This window comes from Candoia aspera, chromosome 15 (assembly GCF_035149785.1).
Source record: "Candoia aspera isolate rCanAsp1 chromosome 15, rCanAsp1.hap2, whole genome shotgun sequence".
Lineage (NCBI taxonomy): Eukaryota > Metazoa > Chordata > Lepidosauria > Squamata > Boidae > Candoia > Candoia aspera.
This window is the reverse complement of record NC_086167.1, coordinates 6,266,183-6,282,659: the sequence shown is the minus strand read 5'-3', so window position 1 is coordinate 6,282,659 and position 16,477 is coordinate 6,266,183. Positions and strand designations below refer to the sequence as shown.

General features: G+C 45.2%; 1 protein-coding gene across 1 annotated transcript in view; it reads right to left on the bottom strand.

The window, feature by feature from the left end:
* GCN1 (GCN1 activator of EIF2AK4) overlaps positions 1 to 16,477 on the bottom strand; it is a 72,613-nt gene that overhangs the window by 23,880 nt on the left and 32,256 nt on the right. Inside the window, exons 26-38 of the mRNA XM_063315961.1 lie at positions 15,218 to 15,399; positions 13,850 to 13,930; positions 13,590 to 13,733; positions 12,461 to 12,588; positions 11,918 to 12,107; positions 11,214 to 11,284; positions 10,799 to 10,964; positions 9,776 to 9,970; positions 8,588 to 8,834; positions 7,627 to 7,748; positions 6,374 to 6,488; positions 4,437 to 4,616; positions 681 to 901 (exon numbers count right to left, since the gene is read on the bottom strand). Of these exons, the coding sequence (XP_063172031.1) occupies positions 681 to 901; positions 4,437 to 4,616; positions 6,374 to 6,488; positions 7,627 to 7,748; positions 8,588 to 8,834; positions 9,776 to 9,970; positions 10,799 to 10,964; positions 11,214 to 11,284; positions 11,918 to 12,107; positions 12,461 to 12,588; positions 13,590 to 13,733; positions 13,850 to 13,930; positions 15,218 to 15,399 (2,042 nt within the window). The remainder of the gene's footprint in view (positions 1 to 680; positions 902 to 4,436; positions 4,617 to 6,373; positions 6,489 to 7,626; positions 7,749 to 8,587; positions 8,835 to 9,775; positions 9,971 to 10,798; positions 10,965 to 11,213; positions 11,285 to 11,917; positions 12,108 to 12,460; positions 12,589 to 13,589; positions 13,734 to 13,849; positions 13,931 to 15,217; positions 15,400 to 16,477) is intronic.

Here is a 16,477-nt window from a genome sequence, read left to right as displayed (position 1 = left end):
AAGACCTGGCTCGTCCCCCAGGCAGTAGGACCAGGGTGCTAATGGAATTCTGATGTGCACCTGCTAGGTTGCCATTGGACTATTTTAAGAACCTCAACTTGGGCTTTGAGGGTTTTTTTGGAATGCATTGTGTCTTTGGTTCTGTTTTTATCTTTGTTTGCTGTCCAGAGGGCCTTGGTAGATGGACAGTCGTATAAATACATGAAATAAACAAACAGCTCTGACATCTGTGACCACCGACCCTCTTCCAAGCCCAGCTGGCTATCATCTATATCCTTGGTTTGCCAAATTCTTGGCTTCAAAGAACTATATTTAGGCATCTCCTGAGGTTCTATCCCATAGCCCCCCACCCTAGTCAAGGGCACCTCTCCTCAGCTCATGTTGGCTATTAGCCAGGCTTTGCTTCCACTCCACACAAATGGAGAATATGCTTGAGCAAAAGCAACCGCCATTTCCTACCAACTCAGTCTGACAATGGAAGCACGGCAGTGATAGGATCAATTCCCCTGACCCTTCTTTTTTACAGCCAGTTGAGAAAAAAAAATGGAAGCAGTGATTCTAAGATCAACAAGCAAGGGTTCGGCAGCCTCTCGCTTTAAGGCACAGGCACATCGGTCATCCTTCAGTGATTGAGTTAGACCTGTCCTCTTTACCTCAGACTCCCCTCCTTGCCAGCCTACCTTCTGATCAGTCAGGGAATACATGTTCCCGATGATCTGGGCGGCCATTTTCCGGGTGTCTGTGGAACGATCCTGAAAAGCCCTCTGGACAATCGGCATGATGAGGGCCAAGGAAGGCGCATCAATGAAGTGGACAAATTTGGTGTCCAGCAAGGTTTGCAGGCACTTCTGAGTCTTTCTGGATGGGTCGGTCAATGCGTCCAACAGCACGGGGGCGATGGCTGTTCAGTGGCGGGGAGGACAGAAGGAAGCAAACCGATACAACTGTGAGAACACCAGCTAAGCTTAAACCCGGTCACAAAACTGGCAGATGGGATACTATCAAAATCATGTAAGAACAGCATAAATCCATCATGCTGTCTTCCCAAGAAGCTGGCCAGCCAGGCATACAAATGCTGGTCTTCCACACACAGAACGAATGCTCTCGGTGTTCACCGCCCCTGGTAAAACCACCCACCCAAGCAGAGATACAGCACAAAGCCACATTTCACCTCTCAGCTGTTGTTCACTGTCACTTCTTGTACCTTTTCAGTCAGGGTTGTGCTAAGCTCCTTCCCAGGCACACTTAACAAACTGATCCTCCTATAGTTTTTGCATTTACCCTTGCTACCTTTTCCTTTATGCACGGGGGAACAATACACTTTTCTTCCAATAAAGGTAGTCCTCAACTTACGACCGCAACTGAGATGAGAACTTTCTTCACTAAGCGATGCAGTCATTGAGTTGCACCCAATTTTATGACTTTTTTTGCCATGGCCGTTAAGCAAATCATGTGGTCATTAAGTGAACCACAGGGTTCCCAATGATGTTGCTTGTCGGGAGCCGGCTGGGAAGGCCGCAAATGGCAACCACATGACCCCAGGACGCTGCAACCATTGTAAATGCATGTCAGTTGCCAAGCACCTGAATTCTGATCACGTGACCATGGGGAAGCTGCAACAGGTATAAGTACGAGGACCGTTCGTAAATCACATTTTTCAGTGCCACTGTAATTTCTAACGGTCGTTAAACGAAAGGTTGTAAGTCAAGGACTACCTGTAAGTAGGCAAAGATGCAACCTTCACATACACTTAAAAGAACTACATAGTCACCTCATAAGCTAATCAGATATATCTTTTACTATTTCTCCAGTTACACTGTCTATACCTGCAGCCTTACCATTTTTCAACATTTTCACAGCATTTATGATTTTCCTTCCATCCATTTTTTTAATAGTAACATTTATAGCATTTGTTTCAATTCCACACACTGATGCATCAATATTACTTCCATACAAATCTGGAAAATGCTCCTTTTGGTACGCCTTCGCTTCATTTTTATCCCGAATCATTTCATCACTTGCATTTTTTAATTCCATTCCATCCGCTGGAAGGGCCTCATTTAGCTTTTCGCCCACTTCCCAAAGCATTTTTATTGCTATCAAAACCACACAGCATTTTCTCACTCTTAATCTAAATCATTTCTCACTCACATTGACTACATTCTTAGCAACTATTTTTCCCCCTGCATGCATTATGCATTTTCTCCATTTTTTTCCTCAACAATGGTTATCTTCCATGCATTTTTTCTCCGCCACAGTCTCAATGATTTCATCATAATTCAGATTCACAAAGTGTGGGATGGTTGACTACATACATGTAATAGACAGACAGACAGACAGACAGATTGTTCCACCAAGCATTCTCTCCATTCTTCCCATTAGGGTAACTCCACTCATTTCTGTGGTGCCCTGTAACATAATTCTCACTCTATTCCAAGCAGTTTCCATACCCTGCTTCTTTATGTCGACTTTCCATTCATTCTGTTGGGAGAGTATTTGTCTTCTAGCACTTTTTTTATTCAAGATTCATACTTCCCCAATCATTCCACTTTCACCGTATTTTTAAAATTGACGTCATCTCCTTTTCTTCCCTGTCTGTTTTTCTCACAAACTATTCCTAACGCTACCAAATGATGGTCTGTCCCACCTTTAGCACTTCCTATAACCTTACTTCTCCCAATCTTTCATCCCAATCGATCATGCTTCTAGATTTCTATTAATTCCTTCTCCGTGTCCATGTATTTGAAGGAGGCAGCCCTTTTTCTAAGCAGAAAAAGGTCACTGTTTTCATTTATTCTTGGGTTTTCAAATGGCCAAATCCCTTTTTCTGGACTCTCTCATCTCATTCCCACTCACCCATTCATGTCAGAATAATTTTTCTCTGGATCACATTTATTCAGCATGTTGTACAATTGTTCCTAGACCTCTTCGCTGCTTCCTCCGTTACCATTATTCACTGGAACATAACACGCAACATCATCAACCTACGATTTCAACTTCAACACACCCCTCACAATGACTAGATGACCTCAATTTACACTTTCTGGCTTCCACATTTTTCCTTTCATAATTAAGCCTGCACCTTCCCTTCCCTGCAGGTATTCATCAACTCCACTCCCCCAGATCAAATCGCCTCCTGCTACAGCCATCTCCTTTCTCTTAGTTTGACAGAAAGACAAGGTACCTCAATCAAATCAATCTTTATTATGGCCCTAGACAAGCACAGACCACACACCTATTTTTCTTTCATTACATCCATCAATTTGCATTCTTTACACTACTCGCTCATCTCCCATCCCAATCGGCAATCTTCCATATGTCCTGATGGTCACCAGATGGACCCACAGACAGGCAACCTCCTCTGCCCACCGTGACTTTAGTCAATCACAGCTTTCAAAGGATGCTTTTTAGTAAGGTAGAGAAGGTTCCAACTGCATAGGTCACAAGCCTTGGTTGCACCCGTGTCACATGCAATAGTAAAGAGTACCAGTGAGGTTGAGTAGATATTGGTCAGGATGGCAAAGGTGGAACGAAACTTTTGTTTTGCCCCAAACATGCTCCTGCTATTCTATGCAAACTAGAATCTCTATCTAGAGACTCCTTGGCAAGTCACCATACAGGTAGTCCTTGCTTAACGACCACAATCGGGACTGGAATTTCAGTTGCTAAGCAAAGTGGTCATTCAGCTAATCTGACTGCACGATCTTTTCTGCAGTGGCTATTAAGTGAATCACCGCAGGCATTAAGTGAACCATATGGTCATTAAGCAAATCACGTGGTTCCCCATTGGTTTTGCTTGCCAGAAGCCACCAGAAAGGTTGAAAATGTGATCACGTGACCATGGGATGCTGTGACGGTCATAAATGTGAACCGGTTGCCAAGCTCCCAAATCATGATCACATTTGACCGTGGTGATGCTGTGATGTTCATAAGTGAGAGTTCTGGTCACATGTCAGTTTTTTCAGCACCGTTGTAAGTCCGAATCATCACTAAACAAATGGTTGTTAAGCGAGGACTACTGGCATTGTTGTCCACATCCCACCAGTTAGGAGGAGTGCTTCCTTCTGACAGTCATGAAACTATTGCTATTGCTTCAGAAGCAGTAATAACAACAGAAGAGTCTTCATTTCAGCTAGGGAAATCCACCAGGAACTCAGGAATGTAGAAGCAGGAGAAATTTTCTTTGCAAACTCCGGGTTCCATCCTCAAAAGGGCTCAAGCCCCATATTTTCCCCCCATTAAACCCACATAATACTTTTAAAAAAAAGCATAAGGAGCTTATTCCAATTCAGTGTCACAGAGAGACTACTGGGATGACTTATAATAATGTTATGGGACTCTGATCCGTTCAGTGTCACCCAAGCTAAGCCAAGTTAGCAAAGCTCCCAGAAGGAAAAAATTCACCCACACCGCCACAGGTACCCGTAAGCTCCTACCCAAAATCTCAGGATTCCTGATCACCGAGCCGATCTGCCGCAACGCCTGTTGCCCGGCCTTCTGAACCTTCACGTGAGAATCCGTCAGCACCTCCGTCAGCTTCGGCACAATGTTTGGCAAGCAAGAAGAGAGCTGCTTGGGAGCACAGTAGGCCATGGCTCCCAGCAATTCTACTGACCCTAGTGAGCACGGGAGAACAGAGAACGAGCAAATGATTCTCAGGAGCTGCGGCAAAACTCAACCCACAGTCCCATCCCACGGGTATCTACTCAGATGTAATTCCCATCAACATCGAAGTCTAGATTACTGTACAAAAACTGCATTACCGTGGGGAGTGGGGAAAGGGTGTGCTAATAATTATGGCTGTAATTTGGTAACCGTCAGAATTCTCTATCGAAGCAAACGTTAAAGGAATTAAGTCTTTTTGAGTTCAGATTTTAAAGATACGTCCAGAAAAACTGATAGCGCAAGAATTCCAACAAGTTCATTTGCTTTCAGAGCTGAGCCTTACAGAGAAGTAATTCAAAACTGCTAGCTTCTTGCTTGTTTATTCCACTCTCTGCACATCTCAGCACTTGGATATGTTTACAGAATAGGAACTAGCTTCACTGTCAGTCTGAGACTTTATTCAATTTTTGTGCATGTGCAAAAGGCCTTCCAATTCCCTGAACTGATTCCAAGACGATCCAAATTATTGATTCAGTTCATTTGCCTTCGAACTGCAAATCAAATCACAGTTTTGCAGAGCCCAATTACAGGCATTCGCACAGAGGTCAATCTTCATGATGCTATGAGTTCCTAAGCACAGGAGAATCTTATTGGAAAAAAAGAGCTTAAAATAGGGGATTCCAATCTTCATATCTTACCACCACCTGCGGAATGCGTAGCTGAGTATCCTTGGCGTACAGTCATTAACTCCAGTAACCTGTGATTTTTAGTCGCTTAAAGCGACACATTACTTTCAATCACTCATTATATACTAATACTGGAAAATTATAACCTCCTTGACATTTTTTTAGATCCCTTGTTTACTCCTTCTGTGCTTTATTCTTTTATTCTGTTTCTATTTTCTATTCATTTACTTTCTCTAAAAAGTCCAATAGAAAAAAAAACCAGTAAACAGAAATTTTATAGTAGATGGACTTCTTGTTTGGAAACCAACTAGTTGTTTTAGTTTGTTTGTTTTTAGGAGTTACTAACCAACCCAAGGGGGATTTATTTGCGATCTTATATCCGCTTCCAAACACAAACAACAAACAGTTTCTCCGGCAAAGAAAAGAAGAGGGTTAACGGCCACTAATACCCACACAGCTTGTCGCTTTTGCAGACCACTAGCACCCACACTGCAATTCTGGTCCCTTCTGCAGACACTGCCTATAAATTTTAATTGTACTGTTGCACAAGGATTATGCACTTTTTAAACAGATAGTCAGACCCAGAAGTAAACAGAGAACCTCTTCTGCCAACTGACTTTCCAATCCCGTACCAGGTCTTCCAATATGGAAATAATCCAACCTCTTATCAGCTTCAGACAAAAACTAAAAACGGCATTTTTTTCCAAGCCCTAGAGCAGGGTTTCTCAACCAGGGTTCCGTGGCCCTTAGGATTCTGTGAGAGGCCCCTAGGGGTTCCCTGGGAGACCACAATTTATTTAAAAAATTATTTCAAATTCAGGCAACTTCACATTAAAGAAGTCCGTTCCATTCTTTATTTTTAGTTTAAGAACACTGTGAATGCATCTAGACAGGCCTACCCATGAAACAAACATAATAATTTTGAAACTTCTGGCCTGTATTTGAGCCTGAATGTGCAGGGATTCCCTGAGGCCTGGAAAATATTTCAAGGGCTCTTCCAAGGTCAAAAAGTTGAGAAAGACTGCCCTGGTGGCTAATAATGCATCCCCAAAATCAAAAAAAGGTCAGACACAAATTCTTACCAGCTTTGGTTCTCCATGAATCCTCCTCAAGAGCAGCTAACAAAGATGGCAACACCAGCTTGACTCCATGGGCACTTAAATTGCTCATCACAGCCTTGGCACAATCATCTGCGGCCTTGAGGAGAAAGTGGGTGGGGGAATCAAAATGTGCCTCAACCAACTTTAAGATTCAATGGCCAGCAACAGCTCTATTGAAGCAGAACCTATTCAGATCAATGTGAAGTTACACATCACATCAAGCCATGTGTTATTTTAAACATGGTTTGTTGAATAAACCACAACTGTTTGGGTTCACACTTCAGGTTACAGCATAAACCACAGCCTATAAACCACCATGGCGGGATTTTCATGGTGCACTAAGCTGATACCAAACCAACTTGTGCAATGGCTTTTGCTATGAACCCCATCTATGATAGGGCTCCCGTAACATGCTAGTCCGTGGTTTGCTTGCAGAACAAACTATCGCTGGCTGGATTCACATGTGGTTTATGAACCACAATAGCTGGATTTACCCAACGTGGTGAACTCCAAGCCCATCAAACCACCTTATGACTTAACAGAGCCTATAAAACCAACCAGTGTATGAAAACAACCAGCCAGGATTCTGCAGAACCCAAGCTCCCTACTTCTCCAGGATTGGTAGCCAAGAGTGCCTTACCTGTGGAGTTTTTGCTACTCTCTGAGATTGGTTGTTTGCTTGCAGACGTTTCATTACCCAGCTAGCCAACATCTTCAGAGCTAGCATGAAGATGTTAGAGAGCCAGTTTGGTCTAGTGGTTAAGGTTCTGGGCTAGAAACCAGGAGTCCATGAGTTCTAGTCCCGCCTTAGGCATGAAAGCTGGCTGAGTGACCTTGGGCCAGTCCATCTCTCTCAGCCCAAGAGCCAATCAGGCGTGGTAGGAGAGTTCTAGTGCCGCCTTGGTCATGAAAGCCGGCTGGGTGACCCTCCCTCTCAGCCCAACTCAGTGCAACAAAGACTAGCCTCCTCGTGGTGCACCCCAGGCAATGCGACTTGTCACGGCTAAATAGTCTACACCTCTGGCTGCTGGACCTCACAAGGATTTCCCAGCAAGAAAAAGCAGCATGAACACCCAACTGCTATGCCATACAATTAAAAAAAAAAAGTGAAGACGTTGCCCGACTGGTTAGCTTGCAGAAACGTCAGCAAGCCAACCACCAAGCCCAGAGAGCAGCAAGGGCTCCACAGTTCAACCGTGAGCTACAGATATCCTCTTCTATTGGTAGTGCCTTACCTCCCGGACATACTGATTCCCATCTCCAAAGCAGAGCAGCAAGTGGGGCAGAACATGAACCACATATGGCTCAAAGAGCTTCCCCAGCATAGTGCAGAGCATCTCAAAGGCGAATAAAGCCCCTGGAAAGAGGACAAAAACAGTGCCTGAGTAGCAATGCGGTCAAGAAGACTCCCGGGGATTCATCGGGTGCCAAGGAAGTGCAGGAAACCCACTGGGCCTCTCCCCCAGGGCCCACCACTCTTTTAGGACTGGGCATCGTGTTTGGCCTGCATGCAACAAAGCAGAGGCTGCACACGCCAAAGCAGGAGGGCCCAGATAAAAAACATCATCTGGATTCATTTAAGTTGCATTTAAATTTAATGTGCCCCGTACAATTGCTCCCTCGTTTCGCTCTCCAGATTTTTAACCTGTTAGCGGCTGCTTCCACAGTGGCACCGTCCCCCTCCCCAGCAACTTCTCCTCCTCTCTGAAATATGCAACAATGCTCAGCTCCTGGCAGAATGAGCCACAGCCCCACCAAAGAGCCTGCGTGGTCTGCACCACTTAATCGCGTTCCAGACGTCTATCAAATCCGAAGCCAGGGAAAATCATCCCTGGACCTCACCTCCTCTAGCATCTAAGTAGCGTAGCTGGCGTCTGTCTGAAAGCAGACACTTTGTCTGGAATTTTGTTCTTGGCCACAATGTAATCCGGAGGAGACGCACTACAAAATTCCCATCTCTGGGGGGCAAAGCTGCTACACCTGGCCAGCAGCCACCTCTCTGAGCAGCTGCGCTCCTTTCCGAATTCTCCACGTGGCTGTGAATATTTTTATTCATTTATCAAATTTCGTCACCGCCCATCTCCCTCAAAAGATATTAGGATCCCTTGATCAGAACTGAGCAGATTAGGGCCCCACATCAAACAGAAAAGACCCTCAAGACGTTGAGAGAAGAAAAATGAGGATCCTTCGACTCACCTTCCCTCCGCCGGAAATTTTTCTTATCCTGAATTGCGTCAGTCAGCTTGGCCATCATTTCCTGCTGCTTCAGCGAGAGGATGCCCAGGCCCTTCACTAGGCCGGCCAGCCCGTAAGCAGCACCTTTTCGCTCTGCGTACTTATCGGACTCCAGCAAAAGCTGCAGCAGCTTCTGGATCATCCCACCAGCGTCTTCTTTAATGGCAGGCACGAGAGGCGGTAAGCAGCTGGCCACAGACTCTTGAACCTGAAGAAGCCCCCACCAGATCATTCTAAACGGGCTGCTAAATGGCTGCTAATTCTGAAAAGCGAAGCTGGTTTCCATTCCTTTGTACTACAGAAAGTTCACTTTCGGGGAAAGCCGCTTTAAAAAGGAGAGGGGAAGGATGTCTGCACCAAGAGAACTGCAGACCTAAGGTGGTAAGAGGAACTGCTGACCATCATTGCTTCAGGAATTACAGGCCTCCCCCCTCCGTGTACCCCATCTTTTAGAGGGAATGTGACCTCAACAAGATTAGCCACATTTTCACCCTGAAGCCTTCCCTACAACTAAACCCTTCTGTCTTTACTTGACTGGGGCGGGGGGCGGGGAGGGTTGAGGAACATACACACAACAGAAAGTAATCGAGAAGGTGAGGATGTAATGCTACGTGGGAAAGACCTTGGGAGACGGGGCCAAGAGATGGTGCCTAAGGAACAGTCAGGTAAGAGAGAGCATAGCCCACAGCTGGATAGTGGGTGGAGCAAGAGGCCCAGAAGAGACCCTCCCTAGTTTCTCAGGCAGTAAAGGAGATGGGGGGGGGGTGAGCCTGAAGGGGAGGGTGATGTAATGATACGTGGGAAAGAGCTGGGGAGACGGGGCCAAGAGGCACTGCCAAGGGAATGGTCAGATAACAGGAAGCATAGCCCACAGCTGGATAGTGGGTGGAGCAAGAGGCCCAGAAGGGACCCTCCCTAGTTTCTCAGGCAGTAAAGGAGATGGGGGGGAGAACTGTACTTTCAGACTTGCAAGATTCTGTTAATGTAGCCTTACAATAAAGTAGAATTAGCTCATCTGGCCGTGTTTCCTGTCTGGTCTACCTGGGAAGGCCGACAATAAGCCACAAAGCTACATTTCATAGGGTTAGCAGGCGGTTCTAAAGTAGGGACACTTATGTCTCTCCGCAAACTAAACCATGGGCTGCTCACCTGTTGGGATGGAGTAGAAAGTGCTGCTATCAGTTTGGCCACAATCGGTTTTACTTTCGGATCGCTCTTGTCCAAATGCTTGGCCAGCGACCCCATGAGAATGACTACGCTCTGCCGGACAGCGTCATAGCTGGCATCGTTGGGGGCATTCTTCAGAAACTCCTCAAACACCGGCAGCAAGGAGTTAACGCTCTCCTGAAAAACAGGACCCAGAGTAAGTTGGTAACTAGGGAGATAACTGAAAAATGCAACTTTGGACTCCAAATCATACCGGGCATGGAAAGATCTTATTTTAATTTGCGGTAGTTGGGCAGATGAAGGATGCTGAACCTGAATCTCAAGGAAGCAAGTCTTGGATGTGGCCTCCAGAGATGCCCTGAGAGTTGCCCCGTAACAGTCATTTTTAAGGTGACAAAAGGCAAAATAATACAAGGCATGGGGGAGAAATAGCCTAGATACAATGATTTTAATTGGATTTTAGTCAACAAAAGATCCAATTGTCCAGGCTTTGACTGCTTATTGGAGAAGGTTCCCAACATTCCACTCAAAAGTTAATGAGTCCTTGATGGCAGCCCGCCCCCCACTATCAACAATTCTGAGCTAAACAGTAGGAAGGAAATAATTAAATAAATGTTATCTTTGCAGGGGGAGTTGGGGGAGTTGATTAGGAGGGGTGTGTGTGTGTGTATTCTTTTCTTTTAATATAAGGGGAGGGAGCAACTGTACTTAGTGATATTTATAATGTGCCAATGGTATGATTTATAGAAATAATGTGATCTTGGTTTAATATAGAGTAAGGGGTTGATTATGGAATTGTTGTATAGCCAAGTCACCTCTTTCTGTAACATTATTTTTAAAAAAATTCTCTTGCATTTTCACGTTTTAGTTTTTTTTTTCGTTTTTTTTTGTAGCTTTTTTTTCTGTAGCTTTTATCTTTGTTTGGAACTTAATAAAAATCTTACTGAAAAAAAAACCCAATTCTGAGCTAAACAGACCTAGGACCTTTGATGAATGTCAACCTACCTTGCCATGGGTATTGAGGGCTGAGAGGGCAGCATCCAGCATACACTTTCGGACTTCAGGGTGACGATCGTTGAGGGCATCCGGTACAAAGAACTGGAAAAGAGGCTTTACCTGAGAGCTTTCCAGGTGCTGAGAAAGTTTATTCAGGGCCAAAGCTATGCCACACCTAAAGAGATAGTTTAGTCTTTAGTGATCATCATGTAGCACAACAGTTATTTTTGCCAATTTAGTGACCTTCAGTTGTGTGGACTTTTGTTCTTCCTCAAGCCCAGCTAGCAGGCCACTGGTAAGGAATTGCATGAATTGAATCAAAACATCTGGGGTTACTTATCCTTAGTTTCTACCTTGCCTTGAAGAAATCCGAAGTTCAACATTTTGTGGGAAAGAGTCAGAATTACAGTATAAGGAGACCTACCTGGCTTCCCACTGGTCAGGAGGAGATTCCAATATCACACGTCCCAGAGCATCCAGAACTGGTGGGGGCCTCTGATGAAGGATGAAAAGTGTCTGATGAGAAACCTTGTCCCAGCACCATGAAGTAGGCAGATAAAGTTTATGTTTCAGATGCTATATTCCTTCTTGGGCCATCTTGTCCCATCTGACAGAGACAGGCCAAAGCCCTCCATTCCAAAGCACAGCATATTGAAACCGTGAATACAACGTTCTGCGCTTTTGTGGTGACATCACGATATTATAATCATACCAACTGAAAGTCGACCAACTTAAGACTAGACAATAAAGAAGGAAATCTCCCCACTGCACACAAGGAAAACTGTAGTACAAAACAAGGCAGATCATGCCATTTGCAAGATGGAAGCTGCCCACCACTGTTTTATTTGGGGGAAGAGGACACCAACCCACATCTGCAATGGCCAAATCGTTTAGAATCTGGGCTCCAACAAGCCAGCAGAGAGTAATGCCAACACAAGTGAAAGAGAGGACTCTCAGTGACGTCCATGTTAAGCCACATCTTAGCTCCTTTCAAGTCTACTTCCAACTACTTTTATGAAGCCTTCAGCCCCTTAAGAGTCACACCACTAACTAAAACAAGACCTAACTATATGACAGCATGTGGACTCGTTATCAGCCATGCTTATTCTTCCATCACCAAGGGCTTACGTAGAGTTTCTCCTGATAAATCTTCATCAGTTTGGCCATGACATCCCTTGTCTGGCTTCGATACTGTTCAACCCCCTTGGAAAGTGCTTCTGCCCCAGCCTGGCGCACAGCTTCCTCATGGTGGATGACGTCTTTGATGAGGATTGAGCAGATATCTGGTTGCAGCTCTAAACCCATCGATGCCCAAAGCCTAGGAGACAGGAACGTTGGCGCTTCATCATCCTCCAGAAAGATCTCTGGGGTGAAAGACTGCAGTGCTCTGCCTCTGCCCTTCCCCATAATGCCCACAAGCAGATCAGAGATGCAAAATAAGAGAAGTAACGCATGCATGCTTAATTTGAATAAAACATTCAGGCTGCAAAATGCAAATTCTCTTGTAGGAAAACCTGGATTTTTTTCTCTCATGTACCAAGATCTTGGGGAGGAGATGGCCAAAATCTCAAGAGATTTTACCTCAAGAGATTTTAATTTCAGTCTGGGGGATGGGGAATGTCTAGGACTATGTGATTACGTCTCCCTCCTTCAAAGGGCAGTAATACCCACCTCTCTGCCAACATGCGGATTTCTTCTTCTCTGTCAAATTTCACCACCCAGAGGCGGCGCAAAAGGTTCATCCCATTCTTCTCATCGCTATCTGGAGTGGGCAACACCATCTGCAGTTCCATCAAACCCTAAAGGTTGGAAAAGAATGCTATGAGCAGAATCATTTTGATCTGGAAATACTTGGAGAGTACTGGAAATGCCCTGCTCTGAGCAACTGGGGTCTTTTTTGAGCTTTCTTATCCCTCCTTCTCCCACCCACTCTAGGAGATAATATTTTTGAGGGGTACATACTGGTTCTACTTGTTCCTTGTCTTGGTAATGGTCTGATCTACTATCAGGTTGTTTCTTCTGACTGTGTGAGAACTAAATTTTACCCCTATAAATGGAGGACACAGCCTGGGGCTTGAGGGCCTCTATACAACTTGGGGTTGTTCATCCAAGCCCCTACTGAATTTGCCATTGATTTGAAATGTTCAATGTTTAAAGATGGGGAAAACAACATTAGTATATGGAAAATGGCCATATTAACGGAACAGGTAGTCCTCGCTTAATGACCACAATTGGGACCGGAATTTCGATAGCTAAGTGATGCGGTTGTTAACCAAATCTGACCCAAGTTTACAACCATTCTTGTGGCAGTTGTTAAGCGAATCACATGGTCATTAAGCAAACCATGTGGTCATCAAGCAAATCATGTGGTTCCCCAATAATTTTGGTAGCTGGAAGCCAGCTGGGAAGGTTGAAAATGGTGATCACGTGACCACGGGATGCTGCGACGGTCGTAAATGCGGATCAGTTGCCAAGCACCCAAATCGCAATCATGTGACCACAGGGATGCCGCAACGGTCATTAAGTGCAAAGAACGGGTTGTAAGTCGAGTTTTAGCACCATCGTAGGTCTTCAAGCGAGGACTACCTGTACCTTATTTTGTGAGCAAATTTTAAATGAAATTAAATCAGATACAGTTTTTTGCCCCCACCTAAGCCGATGATTCAAAACCCGAGTTCAACTCTCAGCATAAGATAACCCTGTGTGTCCCTCCCCTCTAACTTTTATTCGGTCGGCAGACAAGAGGTTCAGACCCCACCACTGAACATCCACTCAGTCCAAGAAAGAGGTTCCAACTGACCCGGAGAGCTGCATCCCGAACATTCATGCACGGTGACTGAAGAGCCTGAAGTAACACATTTATTTCCTCTTGTTCTGCGTAAGCACAACCGTCTTCTCCATTGCTACTGGCACACAAGGCCGTCAGCGCAACCGAGCCCAAAACCTGAGAAGGAGTAAGACTTTCATCAGGCAGTGAAGACCCACCGGCATCAAATTGGCATGCATGACCCTTGATAATTTGCATCTCCCCCTTCTCTGATCAAGGGGTGATCAACTGACCTGTACACGGGGGGATCCCGTCCCAATAACTTTAGTCAGTAGCAGCAGCATGTCTGTACGAGGAAGTAACTCGGGACCGTTCTGGTCGGTGGCCACATGGAACAGAGGGAAGGAAAGCAGCATCTGTTTACCTCTGAATTGCAAAGATAACTATACAACCCATTAAAAAAATAGCCCGGCTGATCCAAGGGGGGAAAAAAGCCAACTTTTAAAGCAGTGCAATAGAACCTTCTATGAGATCAACTGAAATGCCACTAAACAGCACGTTCTCCAGAATAGTTCAGGAAAATGTGAGAAAAGGGAGACAATAGGGAGAAAAGAGGCAGAGATGTCAAAAAATCAGAGTACGCGTTACAATTAGGAGTTCTATAGTTTTCCCCAGACATGCTTTAACTACAGTTCCCAGGTTTTCCAGCTAGTAGCACCAATAGGAAGAAGGCTCCAGATTGGGGAAGATTAGATTAGCACGTGGTTCTTCTTTGAAGATTGAAACATGGAGACTGTAATGCTAAACCTGGGTTCAGCTGAAGAGCAGGGGATGACTGTCAGGCCAAGAGGCAGGAAAAGGAGAGAAATTTGATCGAAATAGAAAAAGATTAAGTAATTTTTAAATATTTAATCTGGTTTTCTAGTACCTATGTTTAGAAAGAACGTGATGTGCAAAGCTTTTATTTGAAGATAGGATACAAAGCTCATTTGACTGAATCTCTGTATTATACTGACAACAAACGTCCGCATAGTTAAAGCAATGGTGTTCCCCGTAGTAACATATGGCTGCGAGAGCTGGACCATAAGGAAGGCTGAGAGAAGGAAGATCAATGCTTTGGAACTGTGGTGTTGGAGGAAAATTCTGAGAGTGCCTTGGACTGCAAGAAGATCCAACCAGTCCATCCTCCAGGAAAGAAAGCCAGACGGCTCACTTGAGGGAATGATATTAAAGGCAAAACTGAAATACTTTGGCCACATCATGAGAAGACAGGACATCCTGGAGAAGATGCTGATGCTGGGGAGAGTGGAGGGCAAAAGGAAGAGGGGCCGACCAAGGGCAAGATGGATAGATGATATTCTAGAGGTGACGGACTCGTCCCTGGGGGAGCTGGGGGTGTTGACGACCGACAGGAAGCTCTGGCGTGGGCTGGTCCATGAAGTCACGAAGAGTCGGAAGCAACTGAACGAATAAACAACAACTGTAATATAACTTTCCAGATTGACTCAGTCAAATCAAATCGCCAAACCAATTCCCCACATTTTGAACTGTCGAATCGGATCCAATCTGCATGACCCTGGAGCTCCTGATTTGGAGCAGGGTGACACATCTCTCAGTATTGGTGGTAAATCCCTTGGAAAAGAAACAGAAAGGACATTAACCTCATCCACCAGCCAATTCCCATTATCGGCAGATGACCTCAGCTGAGCGTGAACAGTGATGATCTGCAAAACCTTCACCATCAGCTCTTCCTTCTCTTCACTGTCATTTGGGGTCTCCAGCAGCACCATCTTCAGAAGAGGAAAGACTAAGGAAAAGGCTGGGGCTGATAATGGCACAGGACCTGCAGTGGGAGGGTGAGAAAACAAAGAAGGAAGGATGCATCCAGGCAGACAAATCCCACATGCATTATACGTAGGTATGAGGTTGGCCTGCTGGACTCAGGTTCTGAGCAACACGTTCCTAATGAACAGGAGCAAAGAGAATCCAGAGTAGGAACTCCAACAAAGTAAAAACAGCTTACTTTCGGTAATTAGAACTGAAACCCCAACCTGGTAGCCTCTCAGGATGCCAAACTACAACTCCCAACTTTTAGTCCACATGGTTTTCTTCTATTACTTAACGGAGTAAAAGTTAAAGCTCCTTATTCAGCTCAACTACCGGTGACTTTATGGAAACATCTGCATATGTTTTCTGGTTTACTACTGCCATCAGAAGTGGTTTACTACTGCCATCTTCAGCATGCTTCTTCAACTTTCCAATCTAGCCTACCACCCTAGAATATCCTGATGGGCTTCCACCCAAGGACTACCCAAGCCCAATCATTACAAAAATGTATTCTCCACTTCTTGCCTACCCACACTTGACTGCACGATTCCCTCTCCCTTGTCTCCTTCAACGATGGCATACAGTTGCCCATCCATGTTCTCCTTCTTTGAGCTCCAGTCCTCTCGCCTGTTGCCTCCTCTGCTCCTACTGTCTCTTCTGAGGGTTTTGTAGCTCTTGCTTGCAATTCATCTATGCTTCATCTCCAGTAATTGGTTACTAACCTCATCACTCAACTTCTCCAGCAGCTGAACTCCGCTAGAGCAGCGCTGCTCAACCTTGGCCATTTTAAGCCGTGTGGACTTCAACTCCCAGAATCCCCCAGTCAACATGCTGGCTGGGGCATTCTGGGAGTTGAAGTCCACACATCTTAAAATGGCCAAGGTTCAGAAACACTGCTCTAGAGGAGCATGAAAGAGCGGGGTGACTTTGTCTGCCGTCCAGTCATGCTTCCTTCCCTGCTGGCTAAGCAGCACTGTCACACTTTCCTAATCCGTATCTAATCCAGGAGGCCCTTGTACTTCCACCTCTGAAGCTTTGCTAAGACTTGGCTATTCCTCACCATGCGTCCAACTTCTTCCCTAATAAAATCAAAA